General features: G+C 40.3%; 1 protein-coding gene across 2 annotated transcripts in view; it reads left to right on the forward strand.

The window, feature by feature from the left end:
- Nucleotides 1-5,309: 5,309 nt before the first annotated feature.
- Nucleotides 5,310-25,887, forward strand: part of SNX19 (sorting nexin 19) — a 37,296-nt gene continuing 16,718 nt past the window's right edge. Inside the window, exons 1-8 of one of the 2 annotated variants that reach the window (XM_036220653.1) lie at nucleotides 5,310-7,524; nucleotides 9,219-9,357; nucleotides 10,347-10,447; nucleotides 10,563-10,682; nucleotides 12,068-12,198; nucleotides 13,469-13,565; nucleotides 14,045-14,225; nucleotides 16,655-16,784. In XM_036220653.1, coding sequence (XP_036076546.1) covers nucleotides 5,839-7,524; nucleotides 9,219-9,357; nucleotides 10,347-10,447; nucleotides 10,563-10,682; nucleotides 12,068-12,198; nucleotides 13,469-13,565; nucleotides 14,045-14,225; nucleotides 16,655-16,784 — 2,585 coding nt within the window. In that variant the 5' untranslated portion in view covers nucleotides 5,310-5,838. The remainder of the gene's footprint in view (nucleotides 7,525-9,218; nucleotides 9,358-10,346; nucleotides 10,448-10,562; nucleotides 10,683-12,067; nucleotides 12,199-13,468; nucleotides 13,566-14,044; nucleotides 14,226-16,654; nucleotides 16,785-25,887) is intronic. The other variant, XM_016137943.2, reaches the window with a different exon arrangement.

Genomic DNA, 25,887 nt, shown 5'->3' on the forward strand with positions numbered 1-25,887 from the left:
CTATTTAGGATTTAGTTCTACAGTGGGAGGGGTTATTAGAGGACTTAGTATTCTGTATAGCCAGATGTAGAATTAGAATTAAGTCTAAATCTCTTTAACTTGTAGTGCAGTATTATTTCCATTTTTAAATGCCATGAAAACAAATCTCGAGAACTATTAAAACTATCATCCTCTTTTTCAGTATCCTGATTATCAAAACGTGATCATTAGGATAACCCACAGACAGAAAGGACTCGTTATGGACTTAATTGTGCCCCCTTCCAAATTCACATGTCGAAGTCCTAAACCCCAGCACACTTCAGAATGTAACTATATATAGAAATAGAGCCTTGTGATGGTTAAGTTTAAGTGTCAACTTAAGTTGGCTACAGGGATCCCAGATTAAACATTATTTCTGGATATGTCTGTGAGAGTGTTTCTGGAAGAGATTAAAATTGTAATCAGTAGATCAAACAAAGCAGATTACTCTCTCAAATGTGAATGGGCATCATCTAGTCCATTGAGGACCTGACTAGCAGAAGAGGAGGAGGGAGAAAGAAAGAAATCAAACCATTGTTCCTTGCCTCACTGATTGAGCTGGGACATCTCATCCCTTCTTTGACTCTTAAACTGAAATTTACACCACTGACTCCTGGTTCTCAGGCCTTTAGACTCAGACTGAATTATACCATCAACTTTCCTGGGTGTCCAGCTTGCTATGGAAGATCATAGCATTTCTCAGCCTCACTGGTATGAGCCAATTCCTCAGAATAAATCTACATCTACATCTATGTCTATATATATATATCTATATATCTATATATCTATATTTATATCTATATCTATATCTGTATCTGTATCTGTATCTACATCTATATCTATATCATCTATATATATATCTATACCTTTATCTAGATCTATATTTATATATATATATCATTGTCTCATTGTATATATTATTTTATATATTATTTCCCCCATCTAAAAGGATGATTAAAATTAAATGAAGTTATATGTGAGGGGCTTATTCTATAAGACTACTGTCCTCAAAAGAAGAGAGAGAGACACCAGGAAGGCATACACACAAAGGAAAGACCATGTAAAGACACAGCAAGAAAACAACCATCTGCAAGCCAATGAGAGAGGCTGCAGAAGAAACCTGAACTACCGACACCTTTATTTTAAACTTTTGGCCTTCAGAATTATGAGAAAATAAGTTTCTGCTGTTTAAGCCATCCAGTTTGTGGTATTTTGTTTTAATAGTCCTAGTGAACTAATACAAATGCTTACTCAGTATTCTTCATATTTTTCTTATTCCTGGAAGGACCTGTTTCTCTTGTCTTCAGGAGAAATTTAACCCATCCTTCAAGGTTATTTCAAATGTCACTGCTGTGAAAATTTTTCCTAATTCTCTGCATTCCTATATTTTGACGTATTTCTTTCATAGCACTTTTTACATTGTGTCAGTATGTCTCTTGTACTAATTGCAAATCTTTTAAGAAGAGCAACTACATAAAATCCATCTTTAAATTTCCAATATCTAGCTTAATGCCTATTGGATGAATAAATGAATGGATGTATGAATGGATAAGTGAGTGAATAAATGAGATGTGATTTCTCCTTAAGGTGCCATATTTCCTGCTGCTTCTAGTGGCTATTTATTCTTCAGCACTGCCATCCAATTTAAGCCAAATTTCCTCTTCCTATTTTGGTATTACCATATTCTCCTTTTCTCATTACATCATCTATCAATCTCTCAATCATTCTTCTCATTTATTCAGAACTTTTGTTCCAAGATCACAGTCCTTCTGTCTACCCTAACACCAGTGACTTTCAATCCCACGTCGATCATCCTTTTTGAAAACAGATTCAGAATTTCTTCATCAATCCTAATATGTTATCCATACCCTACTTCAGGAACTTATTAACTGACCACACCCAGTCTTCATCATCACAAAAAATGTTTTCATCTGTAAACACTTAGGCTCTATAGTAATTCAAATAATGCCCCCAAGATACTCACATCCTAAACGCCAGAACCTGTGACTGGAGTTATGTGGCAAAAGACACTTTGCAGATGTGATTAATTTATGACTTGAGATGGAAAGTTATCCTACATTACCTGGGAGGGCCCAATGTAATCACAAGGGTTTTTACAAGAGGAAAGTAGGATGGTCAAAGTGAGAGAAGGCAATGTGACAACAGAAACAAAGGTTGCTGTAATGTGGGGCAATGACCAAGAGAATGCAGGAAGTTGGAAAGGGCAAGAAAACAGACTCTGCTTTAGAGATTCCAACCCATTTTAGACTTCTGACTTCAAGAACTGTAAGAGAATAAATTTTTAAGATACTGTAAGCCAGTAAGTTTGTGGTAATTTGGCTAGAACAGCAATAGGGAACTAACAAAGGCTCCAATAAACTAATTTATAATCACAAACTATTCTTCTGACTCACTTACTCTCCCAGCACACCTAACTCTATTCTCACAATTGATTATCTCTCTCCTAGGCTTCATTTGTTTTCCTAGACACCAAGACATCACAATTTTAAATTTTAACAGAATGTTAGGGTCCTAATCACTTATCCTTTCATCCACTCTGATACTGCAAATATTGCAAACAAACAACCTCTTGCTTTTTTCTTTCCTACACTGGAAATATGAAATGTCGCAGGAGAAAATAACTCAATGATATGTTTTGGTGCCACTACAAACTCATTATATTTAACCACCCAGACCTTCAGTCCCTCTTTATTCTTTTACATGACTTTCATTAGTGCCTTCTTTTTATTCTCCTAGTAGTAATTAGAAACCAACAATTCTTCTAAAGTCACCTGCTCCATGAGTACCCTACTCCTCAGTATGTTATATTGACCTCTACTTTTGAGAGAAAATCAAAGTGTGGCATGAGCTGCCTCCAGCATGACCTCTTGCTTCAGTCTCCTTTGCTTTCATTGTCCCTGCTTGTTTCATCACTGCTGCCTCTGCCTAAAAAACCTTCCTTCCCCTTCTCCTTGTTCTCTCTAACCTACATTAACCTAATAATAACTTTAACTTTTTATTTTTCCAACCTAAAGTTAAATTTTCTATGAAGACTTTATTATCACCATCCAATTCCTCAGTTGACCACCCCTATTTTGTGTTCTCATTTTATTGTACGTACATCTATCGAAGCTATCATACCACATGTGATAATGTTCAATTAAATTCATCTATTTATGTATCTTTCTCCTTTAACTAGACTGAGAATCCCTTGAGATTAATTAGTGTCTTTTTTGTCTTGTTATCCCTAGCACTCTAGCACTATGCCTATAATGTTTTGAGAAATAGTAAGAAGGAGAGAAGGAGGGACCTATTGAAATGGTAAGAGTTTTGGCCAGTCAGCTTCCCCCACCATGTACATAAACCATCACCACCGCTAAACATTGACTTGCCTGTCATCTCCTCTCCACGATTAGTCTATTTGGAGACTGAAGTTTATCCCAGACCCTTACGCAGAAGCTCACAGCAATCAAAATGACAAGTGCACCGGCATGTTCATCTGAGAGCCCTACTTCATCAAATCCACTTCAGAATCAGATAGACACTTTTGGCTACCTCGGTGCTTCAGACCATCTGGTCAGATGGCATAGTGCCCACTTACAAGGTCAGTTTCTTATTGCCCAAAACAATCCAGATTATGCTGCAAAGTAAATTTTCTTTCTAAATTGTCATGGGGAAGTCTTCAGAATCATCACCAGTCCATGCCTTATCCATTTCTTTTAGTTCTCAGTTAGGTAGCAGGGATATTTCTCCAAAGCATCGTTGTGATCTTCTAATTGCCTCTGAGGACAAAGGAATGGTCTGAGAGGACAAATACAGGCAGCATCCACTTCTCATGTTCCTTTTCTATGGAAAGAAGAGGAACAATGAAGTGGGATTTCAGAAACGCTGGAAATAATGACCAGAATTCTGGTATCTCAGGGATGTGTCTGTCTACTGCATGGACATTTTGATCCTAACCAAACTTTTTGCTTTAGAAATTATGCCCCCCATCTAAATGTTGGTTCTTTTTGCATTCAAAACAATCTTTACCCCGAAATGGAGATGAGAGTAGAAGCCAAAAGATGCTTCTTGGTGACACAATTTTTGGTTGTAGTTTGCCTAAAGATTTCTCTAAGAACATTGGGCCTAATGTTATAATGACAAAAGGCTGCTAATAGCATGGAGAATGCTGAAAATGGGCAAGCACAAGCAGCTCTATACAAATGAGGTGCATCCTGTGCCAAAATAAAAAAGATTGCTTCACTGAAGTCAGAGCTCCTAGGAACCAAAGATGGAGAAGGAAGCCAGCTTTACGTGAAACTGGCACAAACAATGTCACTTGTGATCAGATATTTAATCTTCCCATAGGTAATTTTGTCTGTGTAGATAACTGAAGGAAAATTTACTAACATCAAAATGAATCAAACAGAACACATTCCAAAGCAAATATATTAGAGGATTATCTGAAAATACATCTCTACCTCTGCCTTCTTTTCCTACATATTTGGAGAGGAAAGGGCAAGAGATGGAGAGGAATAGAAAGAAATTCTCACCCTTGAAGATTCAGTTTAAAAGCTACCTTCTCTGTGAGGTTCCCCCTTAGCCACTGCAATCCACAGTGATCTTTCTTTCCCCTGAATTCCTATAAGATTTTGCATTTTACTATATCTCCTGCTGGCTTGCATTATTAGATACCCACTCATGATCCAAGAACTCATCTCCCCAGTTAGTTACAAGGCCCTTGAGGACAAGGACTGCTTCTATTCCTCTACACTACCTATCACAGTGATTGAATATTGCAGAGGCTCAAAACATTTTGTTGCTTAGGTAATGCCGCCAGCAAATAAGTCCAAATCACAAATATAATTTTGCCATACAGTATATGAAATTTAAGGAATAAATCTATCTTTGTGTTAACGTTTTGCCTTGTATTTTGCAGTTCTTGAGAATAAGTTCAGAGAGCTGAATGTTGGGGATGACGTGGGGGTTGCTGAGAGAAGCGGGATGAATACTAAAATGTGTCAGGCCTGTGAAAAAATGTCCACACGGGATTTTTTAAAAACTGAGTTATTGAGAATCTTTCTTAAAAGGTAAAAGGTGTTTGCTGACGTCGTTTAATAATTAGTCTAAGTCTTCGAGGGTTCCTTACCACTTTAGGAATTTGGGCAAACTTTGCGACTACGCGGTCCGCACTCTCAAGTTCTGAGGCCAATTTGTGATAGTGTTGTCACGTCGGCTCCTAAACACCAGGGGGCGCCGGGCAGCGCGCCGCCTCGGGACGCGCGGCCGCTCTTCCAGCATGCTTCGCTTCCGTCGACCGAAACCCGGAAGTGGTAGTCGGCGGCTGCCGGCCGGCAGCCCTGGTAGAATCTAGGCTTTGGAGTGCAGTTGCTCGCCCGGGCCGTCCCAGCCCGGCGGAGAGCGTCTCCGAGGCCGGCGGAGGAGACACCGTTAAGCCCAGTGCACGCCCGGTCGTGTGTAACCCTGTCTTGTCCGGGCCCGTCGTCTGCGTCTGTAAGTGTTCGGGGAGGTGCACCCTAAGTCTCAGCACCGCCCTCCTGAAGCTGCGAAGAGGTTCTCTGATCCCGGCATTATGAAGGTCTCGGAGTTTTCCTCGAGAGCCGCGTATCTACCGGAAAGGGCCGGAGCGAGCGCGAGAGCTACCGCTATCGCTTTGCTGTGCCTGTAAAAAACATCGAGGGCCCAGAGCCGCGGCCGGGACCCCGGTAGCACCCCATATTTCCTTGTATCCGAGACGTAGTTATGCCCCATTCACCAACTCCGAAGTAAAATAGAAAGAGGGCGGTCGCCTAGGGCAGACCCTTGGTTCTTTTAGCCATGAAAGCAGAGGTAGTGTCCTCGTTACAGGAGACCCCACCTATGTCCACCTGTGGCTTCAGTAACCTGCTGAGTAGCCGAAAGCTGATGGCTGTGGGGGTTCTGTTGGGCTGGCTCCTGTTCATCCACTTTCTAGTCAATGTGTGGCTTCTCTGCTTTCTGTCTGCATTACTAGTAGTGCTGGGGGGATGGCTGGGCCCAGACGCCATTGTGGGGGCTTCAGGTCGACTGCACCTGGAACGCTTCATCCCAATGGTCATCTGCCCTCCAAACCCCGAGGCAGAGAGGCAACTGGAACAGGAGATCAACCGCACCATCCAGATGATTATTCGGGACTTTGTGTCATCCTGGTACCGCTCAGTGAGCCAGGAGCCAGCCTTCGAGGAAGAAATGGAGGTTGCCATGAGAGGGTTGGCCCATGAGCTGCGGCGGAGGATGGGCATGGTGGACAGTCATGCTCTTGCCCAAAGGGTTCTGACTCTCTGTGGCTGTCACCTGCAGAACTATATTCAGGCAAAGGCCACAGCAAGGAAACAGAGTGGTACAGTAGAGCCCTCCCAACTCTGGGAGGCTTACTGCCGGGATGCTGCCCCACATCCTGCCGTAAAAAGCCCCAGTGCTGAGGTCACCTATACACGGGGCATTGTGAATTTGTTGCTTCAAGGACTAGTGCCAAAGCCCCACTTGGAGACCCGGACAGGACGCCATGTAGTGGTGGAGCTCATCACTTGCAATGTGATCTTACCACTGATCCACAAGCTGTCAGATCCTGACTGGATCCACCTTGTACTGGTGGGCATCTTTTCCAAGGCCCGAACTAATCCAGCAGGAGTGGTTAAACCTCTCTGCCCAGCCAGTGCCTTGGAACAGCCCTCAGTGCCCACATCTCTGCCACTAATTGTTGAGGTACAGAGTCTGCCAGAAGTGAGAGCCCCTTCTCCAGCAGCAGCCCCAGTGCTCCTAAATTGTAATGAGCCAGAGGGACCTTCACACCCCTCCCCAGAAGTTGAGGAAGGCCACGAAGCTATAGAGGGAGATTTAGGTGCAGTGCCAGAAGAAAGAAAAGCAGAAAACAACTTATCTCATTTCCTACAGCCAGATATCCGAGGCCCTCTGTTCTTATGTGAAGACACAGAGCTGGAGTCTCCATTGTCTGAACTGGGCAAAGAAACCATCATGCTCATGACCCCAGGCAACTTCCTCTCTGACAGGATCCAGGATGCCCTGTGTTCCGTAGGGGGTTCCCAGTCTCTGGAATGTAAGGATGGCGAGGGATCTGAAGGGATTGAGGAAGTTCCAGGAACACAAACAGATACAGGCCTGCTGGTCTCCATGCTGAATACCTGCCCAGAGATCCAGATTGGCACAGCAGACAAGGAGGTAGAGCAAGGAGATGTCACATCTTTTACAACTTTGCCAGAGAGTCCAGTAAAAACCTGCCCACCACGACCGTCATGCTTACAGAAGGATCTTACCAATAATGTCAGCTCCTTAGATTCCAGTCTGCCACAGGTTCTGCTTTCCTCCTCTCCATCCGGTCCTCTCAGCTCGACCACCTTCAGCTTTGAGCCCCTGAGCAGTCCAGATGGCCCAGTTGTCATCCAGAACCTGCGGATCACTGGCACCATTACAGCTCGAGAGCACAGTGGCACCGGATTCCACCCATATACTCTCTACACGGTGAAGGTAATGGGATTAGAACTGGTCACCCACTCTGGGTTTGGAATGGATTTGGAAAGCAAAATCAGTGAAGCTAATGTTCTAAGGGAAAGAAGCTACTCTTAGTTTGCGATGAGTGTGAAGCTCATTTGTAAAGCAGAATAGGCTTGTATGCAGTACTCAAACAATCCTAGAATCTCGGGGTTGTTAGGATACTGAGGGTCATACTTTTCAGTTGTTCCCAAAGTATAGAGCCTTGTCCAGAAATTCTCTTTCCAAACTTCTTCCCTGTTAATTTTTTTAAAAAATACTGTCTTATCAAAAAATAATATATTTTTTACTTTGTTTTAGGAAGGAAGGTTATCTACCTGTATATAACAGAAGACAGCAAGTTCCTCTTTCCTAGAGATGTTTAAGCACAGAAACGGGAACTGCTTTGCATAAATGATATAAAAGGGGTTCATGTATCAGATGGTTGCTTCAGTTAGAGCAGCAGTTCCCTAAAATGGGTTTTAGGATAGGCTGCTTTCAAATCTCCCAAAAAGTTGTATTTTTAAAAAATCTTGGGACCCAGTTTTGGAAAGTCATTTAGAATCCATCAGAGACCATCAGGATCTATGTATTTAAAAAGCAGCCTAAGTGATTTTGAGGTGCAGCCAGGTTTGCGGATGTGTCAGTACTGAATAGTGGTCCTCGGGGAATAGAATCTTCCACAGAAAGCATTATAACTCCAAGTTTGACAGCCCCACCCAGAGTTCTACCTGTGTCTCTTACCTAGGCATTTAACTGGTATTAGGGACTACTCTGGCTCTAGAAAACTTTAAAACACCAGCCTCAAGTCCCACCTACTAGGAGATTGTTTTTTCCATCACTTGCCCACAATATAATACCTCAATCAAACAACAGTAACTGGTACCTAATGAAAACAAGTACATATGTAGTACATATAAAATACAGCATTTCCTTGTATTTTAGCTACTCAGTCAAAAAAGTCTTCTCCTGTACTAAGCTATAGCTTTCATGTTGATTGTTGTGTTGGCTCTGGGGGAGCATATAGTACAGGTTGTCTTTCCTACATACTGGCCCTCCAAGCATATGAAGACAGCAAACTTTGACCCCTTACAAAACCTCTAATCTTCACATGACTTCTAATCATACAGGTGCTGTGTAGTCAAGAAAAAAAAAATTCAGTTTAACTCCAATATAATAATCTTTCCCCAGCAAAATAAGAACGAATATCCCTTTAATGCAGTCGAGGAAAACATTATTTTTGTTCATCATCTGTTTTGAATCATTCGTTCTTTCCTCAACTAATATAAATAATGACACGTTGAATATTATGGAAAAATGTTTAGCTCTTATAATGCCATTTTCATCAGTGTTTTACCTTATGTTTTATGCCTCGTCTTTGGGATTTGAAAAATAGTTATATAGCCATTTTTATAAGTGAAAATAAAATGTTCGCAGAAGGGAGCTTTGAGATGGAAGGAGTGGAGAGCAATAAAGCTCATTTTTCACTTTCTGGACCATGTATTTTGGGAAATGCATCTCATTCCTTAATTCAGCCAGCCTTGGAATTTGAGTTCCTTACAACTTAGGGCAGCAATCAAATCTAGTAGGTCTGGGAACAGAATAAGAACATCTCCCTTCCTTTACCCCTACTCTCCTCTTTCTGCGTGGCCATTTAGTTGATGCAGTAAACAAATTTGTTCATTCAACAGTATGAGACAGCCCTTGACAATGAGAGCAACAGCGGCCTGCAGCAGTTGGCCTACCACACTGTGAATCGCCGCTACCGTGAGTTCCTGAATCTGCAGACTCGTCTAGAAGAGAAATCAGATCTACGAAAGTTCATCAAAAGTTAGGAGTTTCCCCAACCCTGGACTGTCTGCTTGCTTTTTACATCTAGCCACCCTGATCTGAGAGGATTTGTTTGTGGGGAGGGATGGAGGAGGAGAATACAGTATCAAGGGTCCCTTGTGCTCCCCCTACTCCAGTTTGCATACAGATGTTTTGGGTGTTTTGGGACAGCAATGTTTACATTCTTTCTGTACTCTCTTGCTGAATGCTTTGCAGTTTGAGCTTAAGAAAGAAGGTCACATTTCCACCTTTCTGAAGTAGCATAAGGAGTTAAATTAACTGTTCAGATTCATAGATTGATTGCTCTTAAATGTTAAAATACTATCCAGAATTCCTTGCCAACTTTTCTTTAACAACCAGGCTTTTTAGTGTGTGCTATATGGCAAAGGGACAATAAGAACGTGTAATAAAATTTAATGCTAAAAATCAGCTAGGAAACAACTACATTGTTTAAAAGGGAGGTGGGGGGCTGATGGTCACCCAAATAAACAATTTAATAAATTTAGGCATAAATTATAGATTTCAGTTATACATTTTCTTTCATAGTAATAATAATATTGAACCAAGCTTGAAAATATATGCCAGATTCTCTTCTAGCACTTTACACATATTAGGTCACTTAATTCTCATAACAGCTTGTGAGATAAATACTATTCGTATCATATTTTACAGAAAAGAAACAAAGTCAAAGATTAAGCAACTTGATGGCTGTTGTTATATAGGAGGAATTTGAGACTAAATTTAAACTTGAGCAATTGGACTTCATGGCCCTAGTTTGTAATCATTGTAGTGTATAGCCTCTTACATCTTAATAGTAACATTAATCATGGGAGTAAGTTGTTTGTGTTAGATCTCTGGAGTATGTTTGGAACTCCTGAAATTAAAAAATCCTAGGGACATATATTCAACACTTTTTTTGTTTGTTTTACATATATGATATGGAATAGCTCTCAATGAATGTTAAGTGAATGAACCTTTTGTTTTTAAAGATGTGAAGGGTCCTAAAAAGCTCTTTCCAGATCTTCCATTTGGAAACATGGATAGTGACAGAGTAGAAGCCCGTAAGAGCCTCCTGGAATCATTCCTAAAGGTCAGCACCCTCTGGTTTGGCTTTGCTCTCATTGTAGCTACCAGACATCCAAGCCACGGTAGAGAGATCTGGGGGCTGGAATTTCTCTTTGAAGTCTTTCTTGTGTCTTTTGCAGCAACTCTGTGCCATTCCTGAGATCACTAACAGTGAGGAAATGCAGGAGTTCCTTGCTCTGAACACAGATGCTCGTATTGCCTTTGTCAAGAAACCGTTCGTGGTCTCCAGAATAGACAAGGTACCAGCAGGGCCACTGTGCTCAGCCTTAGTTTCTCAGCAGAGTGGAGGCAGTGCTTGAAAAATAAGAGAAGAAGGGGGTGGCAGAAGGCAGCACAGAGGAGTCAGTAGAACACAGACTAGAATTTTCGAGATTTGTTCCCAGATATTGGTTGGATTATCAACTTGCTCAATTACAGTGAGCAACTATGAGGATACAATACCCCTGACACTATACATGTACACATATCTCCTGGGGACTTCATGACATAGTTATTCTAGTGGAGGGATGTAAGGATAGAGCTATACCTCCGTAGACAGGTAGGGGCAGGAAAGTCTCTTCTGGAGGTGAAGGTCATTCTCAGTATTGACTACTTAGGAGAAAGAGCCCTAAGCTTAGATAGGACACTAAGCTGGACTCAGATCAATATAGTAATTTTCTGTTGAAGAACAGTGTGGGGGAGACTTGAACCTTCAAGAGGGTGTCTCAGGAGACCTTTGGAGATGGTGAGAGGACATTTGTGTAACACATTGCAGCCTACAAGCAGTGATGACTAACTTCATAGTCCCCAGGGCAGATGTCTGAGGTTTATGTTTATCAAAAGATGGCATATGTTTTCAAAGGTTAGAAAATACTGACTCATTTGCAGAAGAGGGGCTTCTCTCTTCTCATCTAGACTTAAAGAGATAAAATGATAGTGGAATTTCATGTGGTAGGAGTTAGGAGACATTCACTGCTATGAAGAAAGAACTGCAAACTGGAAAGGAATGAACAAGGTAAAATCCCCAGATTTATGCAGATGTGTTCATTCATTGATTCTTTCAGCATCTACTTACTATTTGCCTGTTTAAAGCCAGGTACTGTACCAGTTGCACATGATACAACAGTGAACAATTGAGATAAGTACCCTCCCCACAGACTACAATGTTGTGAGCCTAGAGAGCGAGTTATTATATTTTCTAAGCTACATTATACACATTCATGCTACCTTCTTTATCCTTTCCTTGGTTTGGTATGCCCTAGTCTTTACTCTTATTCTGGCCTTATCTTAGTTGTGCTCCTTATAGAGGATTAACACAAGAATGAGTTAAAGAAGTCATGGTGCTGCTCTAAGCCAGTGGCATTAATTAGCAAGAGGCACCAAGGGAAAAGTAAATGTTTCTTCAATATTTTAGGGTTTCATTTGTTTGTGCATTTTCGTTTTTGGCATTGTTTGCCTTAACTCCGAGAAGGAAGATTTTCATGGCCATAGAGAAAAGGGAGGAGCGTTGCTACTAAGTCATTAACCTAGTGTCTGACTATGCTAATTGATAAGGCTCCATTAGACATAGCTATCTACCCGTCCTGATTGCATAAAGCACTGTGAGAAAACTACTCATTTGGTGGTTTCTTTCGGACCCCTGCAGATGGTGGTGAGTGCTATCGTGGACACCTTGAAGACAGCATTTCCTCGCTCTGAACCCCAGAGCCCCACGGAGGAGCTGAGTGAGACCGAGACAGAAAGCAAGCCCCAGACAGAAGGCAAGAAGGCTAGCAAGTGAGAATCCCTTCAGTTGCCTAGGGACCCTTTCCCGATTTTTGGGTTGATCCCCAGTTCTCAGCCAAAGCCTGTCTCCAATTCTCAAGCCCTAGAAGAGAGGAGACAGGTCATACATACCAGTTTTTATGAAAAGCCAGACCTCAGACTTTCAGGGCTCAACCAAAAGAAGCCTGAGATCCTGCATAAGCAGCCCTGCTGAATGTCTTGCCATGGAAACCCAGGTCCCAACTGACCAGGGATTTTTGACTAGAAGGAGAACTCTAGAATATGTATATTCTCCTTTTCTGTTTTTCTGGAAAATTGAGATGTTTCTCTCCTATTAAAATTAAGTCTCATAACTGATCTCTATCTGCCATCATTTCTGGAAATTTGGCATATACTAGCAATAAATGAGAAAGAGCTGGAATAGGTACCTGCATGGCCCATTTTAGTAACTGGTTATTAATGCTCCTCTCCTGCACCAGGGGCCCAGATGTTCCTTAGCAGTACTCAAAGCCAACATGTGGAAGGGCACCATACTTACCCTTACTAGAAATTTCATATGTGTATCTGGACCATTATGGAAAGAGGGAGAATGTGGGGAGAGGGGACAGTGTATCTGTGTTTGTGTTTGTTTGGCTGACCGCCTGTGTTCGTGTTCATTGACCAGCAATAACAGACCTACCGTTCTTAGCCTTTTCAGAGGGTGTCTGTCAGTCTATCTGACCTTCTTTGTCTTTATGTTTGTGTTTCACAGGTCAGCAATAAAACAAGTTTTAGCCTTTGATTTTACTGGGCCCATTCTCATAAGAACCCTATTACTTGAAACCCTGAGGTTAGCACTTGTGGTCTCTTCTCTAGTTTTGTTTGAAACACAGGAGGCATAAGTGGATATAGAAAAAGGGTAGTGAGAACAACAATAAAAATATTAGTCCAAACACTTGTCTATTTAATCTTCAACACATTTGTAATGAGTGTGTAGCATATGCTAGCTACTCTTCTGGCCTGTGGGAATACAACCATGACAGACAGATCCCTATTTTATATTAGCAAAAGCCCTTTCATAAATGCACTGTAGACGTAGCTTATGCAAGAGTTGCACTATATATTAAGAATTGCCAGAATATATATTGTCTGGGAGATTTTAGGACCAGGTCTCTTCTGGCAGCTCTGACCGCAGTAAACTCCTAGAATAAGTTCTTGTTTTGAGATAAATACTTGTCAGCCCTTTATATTGGGATCAAGATCATGAATTACATTCTGTTTCTACCCATTATTACTGTACCAGGTCCAGACTGAGGTTCTCATCCAGTAAAATTGCTCCAGCACTGAATATGACTGAAGCACATGAGAAAATTCTCTATTGTCTTCAGGAAGGCAATGTGGTAAGTTCCTAGAGAACTCCTAGATTTAACAGCCGAGATGTTGATCCTGCAGTTAGAGGCACTTGAGACATTTTCTTCAGTCAGAAAAGGCTTAGGTGCTTTGCTAAAGGACTTACTAACAATGTAGATCTCTCATTTTTATTCCAAAAGTATTTCCTCTGAGTGGTTTGGGATTCCTACCCATTCTGAATTGGTAGTTTGGCTTCTCAAAGATCATGGGTATGCAATAATGGATGATAGCATTTGAAAGAAAACCAGTCTCTGGAAGAGAACAGATAATGCAAAAGTGTTCACGGTAAGTGAAAATACAAAGGTGTTGTTTTACTTGCAATTTCAGTAAAAAAATAAAAACTTTCTTAAGCTGATTACAGATCATTTGGATTCTAGACTCATGATATTTTGCAAGGAAAATCTTAAGTGTTTAGGTTGCCCTCCAACTTTCTGCATTCTTTATGTAATATGCAGCTAACTTTTTTCAGGAGTCAGAGATCCTATCCATGTCTGGGATGGAATCCTTTATTGAAAAACAGACAAAATTACTAGAAATGCAGCCAGCAGAAGTCCCAGAAAAAGATCCTGAACATGTCTACAAAGGATGTGTAGATGGCTCCTTGTCAGATACAGCTGTGCCTGCCCCAGACCTTAGCAAAAGTGATCCAGGTAAGTGACAAGATCTCTGCTCCCACAGAAAAGGGAGCCAGGGCATAGTCCACTGCAGACTTATGATAGTTGGGATTCGTTACTTTAATTTCTATTCAGCTAAGCAAGCCATGTGTTAAACACCAGGGTTTGAGGTACTGTGCTGAGTGCTGGGATGCAAAGAGGAATATGACACAGTACTCAGAGGTGAGTCAAAGCGGAACAGGGCACAGAAATGGAGTTCAAATCCAGTAAGATAAGATTCATGCTTATAATAGCATTATCTTATTGAAGTTTTTTTTTGGAATATTTTAGCATATCTTTGGACAATTCCCTTGATCTATTTCCTATATGCTTGTGGTTCCACTTTCCCTTCTCATTCTTTTCGTCGGCTCCATTATTAGCCTTCTAGAGCTTTACTTTTGGTTCTCTCTTATTACTCCACACACTTCCTCTGGGTGATCTCATTCGTACTCTTGGCTTCAACTCTAACACATGTGCTCTGTTACCTAATATTAGATATTGTATTTCCAACTGCCTACTAGTAATCTCCATAGGGTAACTGAAATACAACATGTGTTAAATGAAATTCCTCTTTTTCCCTGGATCTGTTCCTTCTGTTTTACTTATTGTCATGGCAAATGACACCACCTAGTCATCCAAGGTAGAGCAGGAAGAGAGAAGGGCTGATGACACTATTGTCTCTCTATAAGCATTTGAGGCAGGGCAGAATTGTTTCCCAGAGAATGCAAAGAAAAATTGGGAACCCTGGATATTAAGTATGTTTGCAGAGCCAGAATTTATAAGAGAAATTTTCAGTTCCACTAAGAGGCTTCTACTGAAAATAAAGATCACAAAATCTTGAGTTCAGATGGAAAATAAAAAGGCTGATTTCATTATTATTTCTCAGGTGCCCATGACTAGTCAGTCACCTGACCTTTGCTCTGTAGACCTCAGCTTAACTATTTGAAAAACGGGGTTCACAACCCCATCTTTTTATATATATCTCACTTATTAAGTAAATAAAGTGTTTTGATACCAAAAGCATCAGAAAGCTGTTAAGGAATTATAAATAAGAAAGAATGGATAAAACAATATAATTCTAGGCCAAATCAGGCCTGTAAATTTTGAACATATCTCTAAAGGAATAGTTTATGCCTGAGACTTTCTTCTGGCCCTGAAAGACTCAAAATGCTCATTGGTAGAAAATTTACCATTTTCTTAAAGAGGACTTGGTGCCTTGTACTTTTATTTTTTGTTATGACTGATTGTCACCACATGGTGGCAGCTCTCTGTAAATGCTAAACCTGAGAAAATATAACTGAGGAGGGAAGATAAATTTAGGATGATGCTATTTCCCAAAGAACTGAATATCCCATCTTTGAGCAGATTACTGGAAAGCAAACATATCATTTCCATTAAACCTTGAAATATGGTGTAGAAAACAAGAAACTATATGTTGGACGGGATTAAAAAGAAAGGTTTTATTTTTAGCAGATTCATCCAAATCTGAAGTCATCTATGTTGCAAAGAACCCTTAAGGGAGGAGAGCTTGGGCAAACTAATCAGGAGATGAATACCCATTGGTCCTAGACTAACCAAATTGTTGTTGTTGATTAATTATAATACTAATCATAGCAGTAGCACCAGAGAGCTAAGATTCATTCTGGAACATTGTGTATTCCTGGGAAAATCTCCCAGGAACCAAATCAGAGGTGACATGGGAAGCCCTGAACAGGGTTAGAAAACAGATGCTTCCATCCATAAAACACATCTGTTCAGGAGACTTCAGCTTAGCATGGATGTGAGCTCATTTGTGACCATTCCAGTTTTTGAAACAGGAAGGAAATCAGTAATTGTCATGGCATTTTACCAAAGGTGTAGTACTTTTCCTAGAACTGCATGTTATCTCAAAATCAAACTGAAGCTTCCTGGATCCCAACCCAACAGTCTTTGTGTAATGGAGATACTTTCAAAGCACTTTTTAAATAGAGTGAATCCCAAATTTTTTCCCAAATCTGCTGCCCACAATATTTCCATGATGCTTTGTAGAGGCAAGTAGAATATAAGTACGGAACAGACTTGGCCTTGCCAGTTCCAGTTAGTCACCAGTTGTGAGCATTTACCTGGAACAAAATATATTCAACTCCCTGGGGGAAATACAAAAGCAACAGAAGCTAGGTAGGCAAAATAATTACATGTAAGAATCTTTTACAAACATAAAAAGTTTTTTCTAAATGACTAAGGAACAGAGCAAAAGAATTGTAAAGGAAAACAAAGCCTATTACTGGACTTATTAAATATGAAATAAACATCTCTTGACTTGATTTAAGAACTTAAGGATTACAAAAATACAAGATTAGATAAAGACAGTAGACCCAGTGAACCGAAATATGTTCCTCAAGTGTGGGTCTCTTCTGAGTTACTGTTGATGCTTTTTCATCCCCCAGAAACAGAGACAGAGTTAGCTGACACAGCCCTGGATCTACTCCTCTTGCTACTAATGGAACAGTGGCGATGGCTATGTACAGAAAACATGCAGAAAGTTCTTCATCTTGTCTTTGGTACCCTAATTCAGAGGTAAGACTGGTGAGTTCTTCACATTAGAGTCTTAAATTGGACAGGGTTTGGCTGTGGGTGCTGAATTCTTCACTAGAAAAGGAAAGGGTAGAATACAGGAACCCTGTGGCCATAAGGAAAGGTAAGAGTCTCTGTTATAGGAGTACACGGCTGAAGACTGCCTGGAGAGTATCAGAAAGCTCTGATTAGTCACCTTGTTGTCTAAAGTTGTAATGGGTCTGCATCTGTAGGACTTCTGGCATAATGAGTGAGTTATACACACTTCCAGTGATCTTAAAGTACTTCGGCTGAACTCTTCCTACACAAGGATCAACTCTCCACCCAGTAACATCCCCAAGCCCTGTACTTTTCACCTTGTTTCAGTGGACAGTTTTCTTAAGTGACAAAATATAGTCACTGTGACAATAAAAATAAGAAAGACAAGGAGAAAACAGGTGCTCTCAAAGATTCTTTTCTCCAAAGAGCTATAAATATTCACAACTGAAGTACTTACTAACAGAGAGTGGTAAGAAATAGAAGGGTACTTAGATTTAAAACTTGGATTTTATAATTCATGTTTTGTGATCCCAACACTACTTGAATCTCCTAAAAGATTTGTACACAGATGGAGTTTTTAGCTGCTGATTTCCTAACCATGAAACTGATGCAAGCTTTGCTAAACTGAAGAAAGACAGAGTGTGTCTGAACCAGATAGACAAACATAGTACTTGAGCTTTGGCCACACTTGTTTTGATTTCACACTCATGAGACGTCCTAGCAATCACAAAGTAAGAAGCCAAATCCAGACCTTTTCTGTTAGCCTATGGTTCATGCTAATAGGCTCTCCAAAAAAAAAGCTTCTTTTAAAAAAAGAATATGTATCTATTCTACAACTTGTAGAAAATCCATTAACAATAAGCAGTTAAATCTTCCACATGCAAAGTTACATAGAACCAGGGAAGCTTAATAAGCTTTAATCATAAAAAAGCTAAGTGGAAGAAGAGGGTGTATGTTTATATTTGCTGAGCATGTATCATATGCTGGCACATGATCTCTGTCCACGTATATTTTCTTATAGCAACTAAGTGAGGTAGATAGCCGCATTTTACAGAATAAGAAAATAGTGCTTGGCAGGGTCAATTAACCTGCCCAAGGTCGTAGTTAATGACCCACCTGGAATTTAAAGCTGGATATGTACAACTCCAAAGTCAATGTGCTTTTTCTCGTGTATTACAGCCTAGAAACTGGTCTCTAAGTGAAACTCATATGTAAAATGCTGACTAGTCTCTGTGCCTTTAAGCGTGATCTGGTCCTGGCCTTATTTCCAGTTCTCCGCCATGCAAACCATCCATTGTTGCCTGAGTGTTCTATGGTCTGTCTTCAAACCTTTGCTCATCTTCTTGTCTCTGCCTGAATGGACTTTGCTCCTCATTCTATTTCCTCCCACATGTCCCAGACTTTCCTTCTTGTCTGCTTGGCCTGCTGCTAAGTATCTTTCAGAAATTGAGCATTAAATGTCACTTATTCCGTGAAATTATATATTTTCTTCCACTTTCCCTTGGGACTAAGGAGACCTCTTCTCTATTCTCATCGTTTTGGTAATAATACATATCACAATGTAATAAAGAGATGATCTACTTTGCTGAAACTAGTGGTCCTCAACCAGGGGGCATTTTTCCCCCAGGGATATCTGGCAATATATGAAGACATTTTTGGTTGTCACAACTGGGAAGAAAGGCAGAAAATTATTTAATCTAATGAGTCTAGGGATGCAGCTAAACATCCTGCATTACACAGAGCAACACCCTCTCCATCCCAAACAACAGTAAATTATCCTACCCAAAACATCAGTAGTGCAGAGGTTGAGAAACCTTGTCCTAGACTATCAGTTCTGTAATTCCAGAACTGGCTTTATATCTCCAGCAACTTACACTGAGCCTGGGACAAAGAAGATGTTCAAATATTGGACAAAAGAATAAACATCTCTCAATACCTTTATACTTAAAAGTAGAATCTCCTTATGTTTTATTCAATCACTTGTGTTTCTAATTAAGGCTTCATTTCTCTTCTCCCTCTATTAGGCTCCCCTTTGCTGATCTTCCAAGTGCTTTCAACAAATGGGAAGATTCTAAAACTAGTATGTACAGTTGATTACCCCCCTCTCTTGAAGTAATGTACATGATGAATTAGTTTTAGAACACAATAAATTATTCAATTGGAACAGAAAAATATAGATGATTCTGGAGAAATTCAAAAAGATTGAGATTTATATATAATAAAGAAAGGAAGAAGTTTACTTGAAGTTTAAATAACTAAAAATATGAAAGGACTTGGGCCAGTACCAGATAAAATAGAAATATATTTTGAGAATTACAGGAAAATCATTGAGATTTTTTTTTGTAGCTAGGGTTCTTAAAGATCTAAAACGGGAAACTTAAATACAAGGGAATTGTGAGAATTCCAATGCACTAGTTTACATTACCTCAGTAGGCAATGATTATACATTCTCTAGTGATAGAGGGAAAAAACAAAAATAGAGTGGTTGGGATGTAAAGAAGTAAACATATTAAACATATGCATTCTAATCTAAGCTATTTCTTGATTTGACTGGTAGAAATTTGTCCAGGATGTTTTGTAGCATTCATCCCACTTTACATTAAAATGCTCCTATCTCTCTGTCCTACAGAGGAGTTGTTTTATTCTTATTCCTTTATTCATTGGAAAAATATTAAGGGCTGATCAATCGTGAACAAAAAGACACATTCCCTACTCTTCACGTATTTTACAGATTAGTTGGGGAGAGCACTGAGAGCCTTATCCGTCCATGATCATGATCACAAAGCTAATGCATAGTGGAGCCAGAAATCAAACCAGTTTTCCAGAGCCCAAGTTCTTATTCACTACAATATACTACTACTCTGCTGTATGTAATCTCTTTGAGCTTTGGTTTCCTTATCTGGAAAACAGGAATAATAATGGTATCTATCTCCTTAGGTACATAGAATACATCCAGTAAATGTTAAGTCTTGATGTATGCTCTTAAGAAAAAGGAAAGAAGGATAAAAAGTATTTTCTCTTTCTAATTTCTCTAGTTAGTGCCCTCCAACTTTGTTCTACTGTTTATGCCTGCAAGATGCCCCCCACCCCACCCCATTGCCAGTCTCTTGTAGCTACCACTGTCCCTATTGTGCCTGTCCCTCTGAGTTATACAGAATATACTTGGCTCTCTTCTCAAATTTCTTGCTGGCTTCACAATGTTCTTGGAGCTTCCTTAAGGTGGTATTCAAGAAGTCATGGACATCTGGGAAAAGAATCCCAATTCTCCTTCCAGAGACTTGAAGGACCTGATGCCTGTGGCTCATGGTTTCATACCAGCAAGTTCCCATATAAATGGTACACATTTAAAAGATAGAGCTTATTTCAGGATTCAGTGTGTAGACTGAATCTTATCAGCTTCAGTATATTTATCACCAAGCAAACATTTTTTGAGAGTTTACTTTATGCAGACGCTGCTGAATACTCTAAGTATATCATTTAATCCTGTCAAAAGCCCTGTAAAAGAAATAGTAAAATCTGTATTTAAAAGATGAGGAAACTAAGGCTTACAAAGAATTGTGGTTATTTAATCAAGAGCAGAGCTACAAAGTATACCATATGCAGAATTTGAACCCAGGGTTGTCTCATTTTTAGCTGTAATGACTATCTCACGATCAGACTTTTGCCCTGTGATTTGAGGGGATAAAAGCCAATCCAAAAATCTGACTTAGTAGTTACATTCCCCAAGAGATTACATTCATTTTGTTCAATGCAAACTGCATTTCCACATATGCACATTCACAACACAAAGGGCACTACACTATCCTGAAGTCAGCCTGTTTCTTGTCTCTGACAGCTTGCATTTTATTTTTAAAAAGAAGTTCATGCACTGTTACATTCTTTGGCTTTATTTGCTTTAGTAAGCAAATAAGCTGGAATTTGATATCTCCCCAAAGCTGTAGCACTGCCCCCGCTACCATTACTACTCTTGCAAGAGGTGTGGCATGGGCCCAGCCAGTTCAGTGTTGACCTCTCTGAGACTGTCCCCATCCCGTGACTGCGGCCCAAGAGGCAGTATGTTTGTCCTCTCTCTGAAACCACAAGTATCTGAGCCATATCCTTTTGCAGAGTCCTTAGGTTCTCTTTTTTTGAGCTCTGCACTTAATAGGGGATTGTTGGTATTAATGCCACAGGCAGCTACTGCCACTTCTCTGCTTATTTTGAACATACTGCAATTAGCAGGGATGGTACACCCATCTAGATTTGGTTGTAGCTCTTCTTTAAAATGTTATTATTTTCTAACCTCCAGCATTATAATCTCCAAGAAGATAAAGTAATTTCTTCTATTTCTAGTTTTGTTTACTCTCCTTGCTTCTTTAAAAGACCTATATAGATAACTGCCTTGGATGCCAGGGACTTCTGCCAAATCATAAGCATTCTCTCTCTCTCCCTCCCTCCCTCCTTCCCTCTACTCCCTCTTCTCCTTTCTCTCCCCTCCTCCTTCAAGGGAAAAAAAAAAAAAGAGTAATTCAACTTCATAGCCCCTCCTTCAAAGCCAAAGTTGGAAGAGTTCTGATTTGAGCCAGGCTTCATAAATTTCCCTTGATTGTTGATAGTGTGGAGAAACTGGGGGAGGGGAGCTGAAGAGAATTTAGATATCCAAAAAAGGCATTGTTAAGTCAAAGGGAAGGCTTGCACTCATACAAGCTTGACCTCAGCTTCTGTGCTGGGAACATCCAGTTATGTAAGAAGGAGCACTCCTTATTTGGAATTAGAGACAAAGGGAGGGGAAGAGGAGTGAAGTAGCAGTCTAAGCCAAGGGGTGAATTCAGCTTGTGCAGACTGCTCATGACTGAAAACAGAAGAAACTTGACAGTTTCCCTGCATGCATCATAATCAGGTTCAGGAAGTTGGACAACTATGCAGACATAGACTAGGTTGGAGGGAAAGAGGAGAGATGTATTGTGCTCCATTGGTGGTAGAAGGTTTTGGGCAAGAAGATCCACCCAAGGTAAGGGATGAGATTATTATGGAGTTGGTGATGTATAGTGAAGGAATGACAAGAAGCTGGACCAGTTCCCAGTTCCCTGCCTGGATGCCCAGAGCAGTGCTATGATAAAAATATGAGCCTGGCTAGCAGTAGAGTACTTGAATGCCACGTCCCGTGGCTCTGCCCTCCCTGAGATGGCATCAGACTCTGTCAGAAGGGCAGCAGACACATTCCTGGCATCTGTGTCAGGATTTCTTAGTTAGAGTGAGGAGAAAAAGAGAGTGTGTTGTGTGGTGGAGTGGAGGGCACATGGGAATGGAATAGGTTGGCAAAAAGAGGGAAAAAAGATTTTGTGATCTATGGGCAAAGGAGGGTAGAAAAGTATGTCAAGTCAGGAAGTACATAGAGAGGAAGAAAAAAAGAAAGAATGTGTCAGGTTTAAGGAGTCCAACAAGCAGTGGACCCAAGAGAATATTAAATGGTAAGCCCTGATCCTAATGCCACGCCACGGAGTCATTTTCTTACAAAAGAGATTTGTCTACAAACCATCTCCCAGGAAAAGTCAGGAGAAAGTTTGTGGACAAAGATTATGGGACCATTGGAGCATTCATCTTCCCTAAGGACACTTATAAGTAGATGACCATGATCTCTTTTGCCTAAACTATTCTCTTAGGTTATTCCAGAATCTTAGGTGTTTTCCTGAGTGGAGTTCATTCAGGGTGTTTTGCTCTCTGGGCATGTCTGTGTTGCAGGTGGATAAGGGTTCTTTCTGTTATTGGTTATATCTTAAGAGAAACTCCAGGTTTGCCACCAAAAGAATACAAGCAATTGAAACAGGACAGGCGCTGACATTTATTAAATACTAACTATACTACATAAGCAGCTGTGTACTTTTTGTACTAATGTGCATTGCATTTCTATGAGAGACATATGTTTTACATTTTACAGGTGAGGAAAATGATATTCGGATTAAATAACTGTCTTGAAATCATACCCAAGGTTCCACTTAAGTCATCCTGGCTTCAAATTCCATATACTTTCTACTACTTCATACTGCTTCCCCACTGTGCAAGCTTTCTCACAAAGCCACTAGAAAGTTCCTGTGCCTCATTCCCATCTAATCCCTCTTGCTTTCCACCTGACTGGCCTCAGGGACACATACATGTGATGGTAGCCTATAAATTCATTTCCACCTGCATATTCTGATTTTATTCTTACAGTACTCCGGGATCAGAGGTTGTATAGTCTTGCTTGGATATCTCTGTACTACATCCTCTTTCCATTCTGAAAAAGATTATCAGAGTTAAAATTCAGAGTTTTTCAGGAAACACAGATTACAGTTTTTTCCCTTTGCTGCATAAACTTTTTCTTTCAGTTCAGCTCTGGTGCTGTGTGGTATCTTACATCTGATCTCTTTCTTTCCACAGCTTCTGTAGAAAATGGTGTAGTTTTGCAAAAGTCCCATATAGAAAATTATCTCAAACTAAATCTTCAGATTTTCCTGTCATTTATTCCTGGCCCCCTAATTATTGACTCAGGCTATTTTTATAGGTACTGAAAGTAATTTTTTACAGTAATGGCTTTGTTCAGGTTGTATTGTGATTCCTTGGTGAAAAGAGTGCTGCTCGTCCCATGCCTCTCCCACTAGACCTTGGCAAAGAGAAGCTCTTGACTTCTATAGATTGGGCCAACAGTTTCTCCCACTATATGAGCAGCCTGTCTATCATGTTTCTTAGGTGTCATTTATTTCATACCCATATTAGGATAAACACAGCATGCCTTTTTAATGGTGTGATGACAGTTTCTACTTGACTACATCTTTAAGGTTGTAACAGATGGTGTAAGCTGACTGGCTGTGTGCCTGTGCATGTGTGTTTTGTACTTCTGTGTGTGATACATGTTCTTAAGTTCTCATACACTACAACAAAGGTACAGAATTGGTCATTGAAAGAGTTAAGAAAAAAGCGATATCATGAGTTATTTAAACCTCAGAACCTTTTTTGCAAGTCAAGCTTTTGGTGTCTCTTGCCCATCTGTAATTAGGAACCCAGGACAGTTTCAAGGACAGTTTTAGACTACACATCTTGAGGGCAGGGACTATGTCTTATTCACCATTGAATGGTAAGCATCCATCTGTACACATGGAAGGCACTTAATAAATTTATGTTGAAGAAATGAACATCACATGCCATTCTAATGAAATCTACTAATCATTAGTGAGAATCTCAGGGGTTCTTAACAGTTCTTGTAGACAAGAAACTCAAATGTAAACTGAATATATCTTATGTCTCTCCCCCGCAGCTCTATTGAGGCAACTCCAATTTCTAGAGCCATGTTTGGGCCTGAGCAAAGAGATTTTGCCTTTGGGCTCTTCACGCTGTCTTCCGTTCTGGTGGCACTCTCCTTTCCCAAGGAACACAGGGCCCTCTTCCACCATGGGCCTCTAAGTATGTCCTCTCTGGAAGCATCTCTTGCTGTTGTGCCTTCTTAATTTCTTTCCCTCCAGATGGGAAAATAAGAATATGGGCTTTGAAGTTAGACAGATCTGAGTTCAAATCCTGCTTGAGGCTACTATCTGTGTAACTTAGGACAAGTCACTTAACTTCTCTTTGCCTTGAATTACTCTCTAAATGATCCTAGCTCATAAAGTTGGTTGGAGGACGACATAATAAATTAAAGTCTCTTGATATATGACTGGCACTTGGTAGCATTCAATATATGTGAGTTCTTCATCTTTACAAGCTCCATGTTCTACTTCCTTGGAGACTTTTATTTGCTGGGGCAGTAACACATCTGATGTAGAGTAGACAACATGTTTACATTTTAATGGGTTTTTAGAGAGATCTTTATAGTGAGCTTGCTTTGTCATCTATTAATAGTAAAGACTCTGTGAGACAGCCTTCTGTATCCCTCAAATCAGGGTCTCCTTCATATTATCTATGTACTTCATCCTATCTTACATGCTTAAAATCTCCCCCAGTCACATCTAGAGCAGAAACTCAGAGTTTCTTCAGAACCAGGGGACTATCCTACCCCTTAATCCAGGTACTCCCAACTCTCTTCCTTTGTTTTCTAGGAAACTAACTTTATTTAGTTCTTGTTACGGTGGCCTCTTTACAAATAATTTTTGTAAAGTTTAAGATTTGATGCCCATGTGTATTTATTAAGTACCTGCTATGTGCTGCTAGCTCTTCAGACCTAATGTGGTACTGTTTCTACTTTAAGGTCCTTTCAGCCTAAAAGAGGAGATAACCAATAGAATCAGTGAGAAATATTGAGCAATATAAGGTAAAATGACACAGAATAGATCATAAATACAGTAAAAAAAAAAATTAGAAGGGTTCTTGGGGTAAATATTAGATAGGCTTTATTGAGGAAATAAGTGTTTAAAGCTAGACCTTATAGGTATCGTTTAGACTGGTTTGGGTAAAAATATTCCAGGCACTGAAATATTATTAAAGAGAGGTATGGGGCTTTATTTCTACTTTTAAATAAAAAGTAACCTTTTAATATGTTTTGAATATTTTCAGCCAGCCTCTTTCTGAGTGTGTGTGCACTTAGACATAAGACAAAGAAAGGCCCACCAGGCTGTTGCTACTTGAGAGAATTAAGACAGGAATTCTCCTTCTGGGCACCAGGAGGCGCTGCAGGTTAAACAGTACTTGGAGGGAGCCCTGTTTATTTTGCAATTATAGGCCTTTGCCTTGTTGGTGATAGCAATCAAAACTATTTGCTGCCATGCTCCATGATTCAGAGGCTACTTATCTGTCCTCTCCTTGGTGCCACTGACTTTTAGAAGAACCCAGTTTCTTTCCTCTTTTACCCTTCTCCCCTGTTTTCTGATCACTCTTCAACATACACTTGCTCCTCAGAGCAGGGTGTACTGCCAGAAGTCACCCCTTTGAGTGCATTCTGTCCCTCAAGTACTCAGTGCCGATGCTGATTCACTCAGAACAGTTTTGCCTCAGGAACCCAGAGTGAATCAGAGAATCTGCAGTGATGAAACCATCTGAAGAAGAAAAATGTTGTCAGTACTCTCTGTAAACTAGTTGGTCCTATACTCAAGGCCCTTTTGGATACCACAGTCTTAGATTATTG

Source organism: Rousettus aegyptiacus, unplaced genomic scaffold, assembly GCF_014176215.1.
Source record: "Rousettus aegyptiacus isolate mRouAeg1 unplaced genomic scaffold, mRouAeg1.p scaffold_m13_p_5, whole genome shotgun sequence".
NCBI lineage: Eukaryota > Metazoa > Chordata > Mammalia > Chiroptera > Pteropodidae > Rousettus > Rousettus aegyptiacus.